At 62.8% G+C, this 6,547-nt stretch overlaps 1 protein-coding gene across 2 annotated transcripts; it reads right to left on the minus strand.

Annotated features, from left to right (window-relative positions):
* Window positions 1–951: 951 nt before the first annotated feature.
* On the minus strand, window positions 952–4,883 carry DPP7 (dipeptidyl peptidase 7). Of its 2 annotated transcripts, XM_046648977.1 has the most exons (13): window positions 4,765–4,883; window positions 4,571–4,684; window positions 4,349–4,488; window positions 4,102–4,265; window positions 3,738–3,873; window positions 3,583–3,664; window positions 3,297–3,463; window positions 3,013–3,073; window positions 2,532–2,650; window positions 2,247–2,403; window positions 2,024–2,088; window positions 1,519–1,589; window positions 952–1,395 (listed from the first exon to the last, which is right to left on the minus strand). In XM_046648977.1, exons 1-13 carry the CDS (start codon window positions 4,829–4,831, stop codon window positions 1,260–1,262), a joined length of 1,479 nt encoding a protein of 492 aa, XP_046504933.1. In that variant the 5' UTR covers window positions 4,832–4,883; the 3' UTR covers window positions 952–1,259. The 2 variants fall into 2 exon arrangements, with proteins under 2 accessions (XP_046504933.1, XP_046504934.1); XM_046648978.1 differs by lacking the exon at window positions 1,519–1,589.
* Between the last annotated feature and the right edge of the window lie 1,664 nt (window positions 4,884–6,547).

Raw genomic sequence — 6,547 nt, forward strand, 5'->3', positions numbered from 1 at the left:
ACACTTGGCATCTGCTGGGCGTGCTTCTCCTCTGATGTGTGGGACACCTGCACCTCAGGGTTCCTCCTTCATGTGTGGGCTTGTCCTCTGTCCTGCCTCCTGTGTAACCTGCAGGTTCTGTCTGTTAGGACTGACCCAAGGGTGCTTTTCTGGAGAGAAGACAGAAACCTGGGGCTCGGCAGGGGTCCCCTGCCTCCAGGACCGGATGACCTCGTAGGACAGGCTCAGTTCTTCCCTCTGTGTTAAGCATGAGGGACCCATTTCCCTCTTCATTTCTAGATCCTTCTTCCCTCAGAAGCCAGAGTGTCCCCGACTGCTGGGCATGGCTCTGTAGGGGTCTAGGCTCCCAACGTTGGGCAGGGCCTTGGTTCTCGTTCCCTGCTCCTGGTGACACTCAGGTGTCTCAGTGGCAGCCCCTCACATTCCCACAGCCCCCCACCTGTGCTTTCCTCCTCGACTTACCAAGCCCGGCTCACAAGCCGCATGTTCTGTGCCTGGAAAGATGTACAGGGCCTGTTTCTGAAGTGGCCTCTCATCCCAGCCCTCACAGTTGCCAGCTGCCTGCCCTGCAGAGAGCCCCCCACCACTGGAGGGTGTGTCGTCCTCCCCGCTGGCCCTCTAAGCCTCAGTGGTAGCTGTGCAGCAGGACTGGGGACAGCAAGCATGTGCACTCAGACACCTGGCTGCCAGGTGGGTCCTGAGGCAGCTGAGAAAGGCAGGTTCTCCACCCCACGCCCCAGGCCTGGCCCCAAGCAGATGGACTTGGAGGGGGTGGAGGTGCAGAGCCACGTTCCCTCAGTGGGGCTGCCTGGATGGATGCTCATGGCAGTGGCATTGGTGATGTTGAAGGGAATCACTTGGCTACCTCTTGTCTTTGGTGTTGCGGATCAACTGGCCATGGGAAAGGTCGACTCCCTTCTCCCCGTCACCCCAAAACGGCAAACAACAGCGTTGAGGATTCTGTTTTATTGAATGTGTGGCTGATTTTAGGAAGTCATGCACCATGGCTTCACCGCATTGGGCTCCCTCCTCCCAGGCAAACCACAGACAGGACATGATGCAATTGGCCAGGCTGCCAGCCGTTTGTTCAGCCCCTCCCTTGGGTAAGACCACCCCCCCGCCCCCAGCCCCGCCAGCCTGGGCTGAGCTCTGGGCTTAGGAGTTCCAGGTTTGGGAAGATGGACTGCAGGTCATCTCCGGAATCTCTCCTGAGATGCTACCCTGTGGGTCCTCTCTGGTCCTAGCTGGGGGAGCGCCCCTCAGGCTCTGTGTCCCCCACGCTTTGCCAGCTGCAGCCACTGTTGACGTCTGGCTGCCTTGACCCACTCGCTGATGAGGGTGGCCTCAAGCTTGCGTGCTTCCAGGACGGACACAGGGTCTTCTGGGTGGGACGCTCTGAGGAGCAGGCGTGGGGACACTCAGCTGGGCAGGCAGACCCCACCCTCCTGCCACCCCCAGCCCATATCCAGCTGTCGGCACAGGCCAGGCGCAGTGCCACCTCCTAGGTCAGGACTGCACCTGAGGTCTAGGTGGTGGGCTCCCCCCTGGATGGTGATGGCGAGGACTGATGCACTCAGGTTACTCCGGATCTGTCATCAAGGGAGCCTCCTGTCAGGTGTGCAATGTGTGCTCCGCCACAATCAGCCCCATCTCAGCCCTCCCCATGCAGCCTGCTTGTGGAGTGCAGCTAAAGCAGTAACTTGAGGTGGCTGCATAGGCTCCAATGATCCCATTAAAAGGAGAGGTGAAGATTAATGAGCCGGATGTCAGTTCATGTTAAGAAGTTGGAAAAGAACCAAAAAAGGGGAGGAGCAAATAATGAAGATTGGAGCAAAAATGAAGGAAGTACGGAACTGAGATGTGGATATTGGCAAAGGTGACATCAGTTCTTGAGAAGATTCTAGCAAGCCCAGAAGGAAAACCCTGCACAGGTCTGCTATTAAAAACTAACAAGGCCACCAACAGGTCAGCAAGGAGTACTGGAACCCACATGGGGGCAGTGGCTCCCCAGGGCATGACTCACCCCTCCGCCTGCCCAGGGGTCCAGGTCACCATTGGAGAAGATGATGTTGCTGGCAGCTTTGAGGTCTGAAAGGGACAGAGCAAGCAGTGGTGGGGACCGGGGACCCCAAATCCCTGAGCTGTGGGGCAGATCACACCCCAGCTTTGCCCCTGGGAGTGAGGGATCAGAGCCAGCTCAGTGCAGAGAGAAGGGTGCTGCCCCCCACCCCTGCCTTGAGCCTTACCACCACCCCCAAAGCTGGTCTGCAGCCAGTCCCGCCGGGGCCACACGCCCCATGTGTCCAGGCAATACTGCTGGCGGAGGGCCTCGGTGAATGGCAGGTCAGGGAAGATGTCTGTCACATTGTTGCTGGAAAATGTCAGGTTGATCTCGGTGCAGGCCTGCAGGATGCCCCACACCATGGTCAGGCTGGTGGGGTGGGGTACCTCATTCGGCACCCCCATCCCTGGCAGTCCCAGGCCCTCACCAACCCCATACCTTCAGTCCCAGGCCCCCAGCAGCCCCATACCTGGTAGTCCCAGGCCTTGGCATCAGGGCCTAAGCCACAGCCTGTGGGGTCCGCACAGGCCTGGTACTGTAGGTAGATGTCATAGCATGGCTCTGTCCCCGAGGAGTTGTACACTAACCCTGGATGAGAGAAGGATGGGGCCGGGTGCCTGGACACCCTCCCTGCCCCCTCAGAGAGGTTCTGTGTGCCTAGCAAGCAGTGAGGTCCCTAGTGTCTGTGCTATCAGCTCCTGCCCTGGCTGCTGAGGGTGGCCCACCCCTTCCAGCAGGGCCTCCCCACTGGCCCTCCCAGAGGGCCCTTGGAGCAGCACCCCCCAGGCTGGGCCAGGAGTCGGGGTGGCCACTTCCTTCTGCAGGGACTGTGGGGGCATCTCTGCTCCCTGCCCCACAGGGCCCTCACTGGGCCTGGCTGCTACCCACCTGCCCACACCAATGTTAGGTCCCACACTGGGCGGCAGCCCAGGCCTGAGGGACAGACGCACCTGCCAGTGCTCGGAGCCCCCTGATCCTCTGACTCTCACTCAGCAGCTGGGCGCAGCCGACCTGAGGGTGCGAGCAGAGCGCTCAGCAGAAGACCCCCACTTGCAGCCTGCAGTCCCCCTCTTTGGTTCACCCTTCCCTGGTCCCAGGCTGCAAAGTGGGTGGGACGCCCTCGGGGCTGGCTGGCACTGACCACTCCAGGGCAGCTGGCCCGTCCCTGTGCATGGGGCACTACCCTCCCCAACTCCAGCCCACCTCCCCCTGCGCTGGAAGCAGGCCTCCTCGCCTTGATGGGGTTGGCAGGGAGGTGCCCTATGAAGTCGGTGGGGTATGGGTAGTCCATCATGGCCAGGACAGTGAAGGCATTCCGGGCGAAGCCAAAGAGCTGGGTCAGGTCCTTCGGGCTGGAGAGCAGCTGGCAGGTGCCGAACTCGTGGCTGACTGTGTCGTAGGCTGCCAGGTGGGGCGGGACAAGGGCCTTTGGAGGCTGCTGGCATGTGTCGGGTGGGGGTCGGGGGTAGGGTGGTGTGGGGGGCGAGGGGTGATTGGCAGGTGGGGTGCAGCCCTCTCACCTCCCTGTAGGAACAAGTCCTTGATCTGCCGGAAGGCGTCCCGCACGCCCTGGGCACACTTGGAGCTTTGGCTCTCAAAGTCCTGGAGAAAGGAATGGCGGTGGCTGCAGCTGTGCTGCACCCTGGGCCTGCCCGGGCCCGGAACCCTGACTCACCGCCGAGACGTCCTGGAAGAACTGGTAAGAGTCGCAGAGACCTGCCACAGCCAGGACGGGCGCACTGGCCGCCAGTGCCCCCGCCACGAGGTGGGGGTACTTCATCCTCATGTAGGCGCTGAGCATCCCCCCGTAGCTGGGTGGAGGTGCAGGGTCAGGGCCGAGGCCCTACCACTGCAGCGCCCCCTTGTCCACCTGCCCCAGGGAGTCTCTGGTGGCCTCTCCCAGCTGGGCCTCTGCCCCAACACCCGCATCCCTCCCCAGGGCCCACGGGTGCCCCCAAGAAGGACCCGAGACTTCTAAGACCCACAGAAGTTCTGGTCCTGGGGCCAAGTCGGCATTTGTTCCTTGGAGAGACACCCACCTCCCGCCGAAGGCAATAGCGGGGGCGTCCCAGGCCCCAAGGTCCTGCCGCAGCGCCCGGAGCAGCCTGGCGAAGTCGGCCAGCGCCTGCTCCACGGTCAGCAGCTCTGTGTGCCCGCGCTGCGTGGACTGCTTGCCAAACGGAAGTGACTTTCCGTAGTAGCGCTGTGGACAGGTGACGGTGGACACTGACCCTGTGGCCTCCCGCCCAGCTCCCCGGCCCCACAGCCTGCTGCCCAGGGACCCACGTGTTCTGCAAAGATGACCAGGGCTGCCTGCTGTGCCGCCAGCTCCAGGATGAACCCCGAGTTGTTGGCAAAGGACCACACGTCCCCCTCATTGCCGGTGTAGAAGAAGATGGGCCCCTCGCCTCTTTTCCAGAACTTCTCTGTTGGGTGGAGGCAGGGAGGGGGTGGAGTGAGACATGGGACAGGTCCCCCAGGGTCCCGGGGTCCCCAGGGTGACCTCACCTGACACCAGGTACCGCTGGAGGAAGGTCTTGTTGCCAAACCTCTCGAAGTTGAAATGGTCCAGGAGCTGCTCAAAGTAGAGCTCCTGAAAGTCGGGATCTGTCACTCTGTGGGCTGGAGGGACACGATGCTCAGTGGTCGGCGGGACACTGGAGGGGGGTTGGTGGGAGGAGGGTCTGTGGGTCCGCACTCACCTCTGGCCTCTAGGCTGCACAGCCCCAGCATCAGGGGCAGGGCCAGGACCCAGGGCTGGGCGCCCATGTCTGCTTTGCCGGCAGTGGCAGGTCACGTGAGCAGTGTCACATGACTGGCGGGACACCCTCACGTGACAGCCTGGGTGAGGCTGTGAGTGAGTGGAGCCAGCTTCTGGGTCCTTCCCTCGGGTTCCTGGCCCCAGTGCGTCACCATGGCGACGGTCGCTAGGGGGACGCATGAAGTGGCAGAGGGTTCAAGGGCCTGGCTGAGGCAAGGACATGTGCCCAGCCCACACCAAGAGCCGTGGAGAGGGAGGGTTGCCCAGGGCAGGTCCGCCCCACGCCTCCCCGCTGGTCCTCCAGGCTGGTCCTGATTAGCAACCACACTTGCTCTCTGCCCTGGGGGTGACCCAGGCGGCACATCGCCACCACACACACACCCGGGCGACAAGTGCCTGGCCCGCTGCCAGGCCCCCTTCCAGCCTCAGGGCCACACAGCGATGTCCTGGGCCGGGTCCTCCTGTGGACAGGCCCGCGGGGGAGGGGCAGCTCTCAAGGGCAGGGTCGGGAAGTCCACCAACCCCTGAGGCGGGGGGAGGGGGGCTTGGGAAGATGGAGGTGTTGGGAAGAGCGTTCCCTCGTAGAGGGTTGGTGTCCCTGAGAAAGGAGCATGGGGCCATCCAAGCGACAGTGCAGGGCCATGGGGCTGCGGCACGGGGCGGGCGGGGGCCTTGGGGCCCAGGCAGGAGTTTGGGGTGTGCTCTGAGGGGTTTGGGCAGCCCAGGAATGAGGCTGCTGAAAGCCCAGGGAGGGAGGAGGAGGTGTCCCGAGGCCTCTGCCGGGAGCTGGGACACCCCCAGCCCCTCAGGCCAGTCCTTTCACGAGGCTCCTCACTGAGACAGGCCTGGCAGGTGCCAGTGCCCAGAAGATGCAAGGGGCCACCTATCCTGTGGTGTCCAGTCCAGGCTCTGGGTGAGGGGCCAGACCAGCAGAGGCAAGCAGCCAGCTCAGCCACAGGTGGGGCCACGTCCACCACAGTCCTGCTGGGCATGTGGGCAGTGAGCCAGGCCCAGAGCGGGTGGGGCGGGGAGGCAACTCTGCTCCAGGCTGCAGATGGAAGGGGAGTCGCCCGTCCCCACTCCCAAGACTGTCTCTGGCCAGTGTGAGCGCCGGTCTCTGCCCAGGCACAGTCTGTCCGGTGCTGGGATGGCCCAGGCGGGGGCTGGGGTCCTGGGCTCTCTCTGCAGCCAGGGAACCCATGTCCCCAGACCAGGCTGGGACTGAACAGGGAGGACTGACAGCTTAGGTCAGCCCTTTGCTTGCCCCTCAAGTGTCCCAAGACCATTGCTGTGGCAACCACCATGGTGACAATGATTGTTCACCATGTCATACCACCCCCTGGGTGTGGTCACCCAATGGTCACCCAGTGCCACACCACAATCACCCCAAAGTCCCTATCCCCATCCCCATGTCCTTGTGTCCCTCATGTCCCCCATCCCCCTGTTCCCATCCCCTTGTCCGTGTGTCCCCATGTCCCCATCTGTGTCCCCATTTCCGTGTCCCCATCCCTGTGTCCTCACATCCTCACCCCCATGTCCCTATGTCCCCGTATTCCTATATCCCTGTTCCTGTGTCCCCCGTCACCATCCCCGTGTCCCTGCATCCCCATCTGCATGTCCACGTGTCCCCGTGTCCCTGCGTCCCCATCCTCGTATGCCTATATCCCCATGTCCCTGTCCCCGTGTCCCTGTGACCCCATGTTCCCACCCAATGTCCCCCTGTC

This window comes from Equus quagga, unplaced genomic scaffold (genome assembly GCF_021613505.1).
Source record: "Equus quagga isolate Etosha38 unplaced genomic scaffold, UCLA_HA_Equagga_1.0 HiC_scaffold_1455_RagTag, whole genome shotgun sequence".
Taxonomy (NCBI): Eukaryota; Metazoa; Chordata; class Mammalia; order Perissodactyla; family Equidae; genus Equus; species Equus quagga.

What these genes read in the sequence shown, in the direction of transcription:
- DPP7 (XM_046648977.1), bottom strand. Translation starts at nt 4,831, where the DNA reads ATGGGCGCCCAGCCCTGGGTCCTGGCCCTGCCCCTGATGCTGGGGCTG. An exon ending in ACCCCTGGGCAGGCGGAGGG is followed by an intron (nt 1,590 to 2,023) that starts GTGAGTCATGCC and finishes CCTTGATGACAG; the next exon opens with ATCCGGAGTAACCTGAGTGC. An exon ending in GCCCACCACCTAGACCTCAG is followed by an intron (nt 1,396 to 1,518) that starts GTGCAGTCCTGA and finishes CCTGCTCCTCAG; the next exon opens with AGCGTCCCACCCAGAAGACC.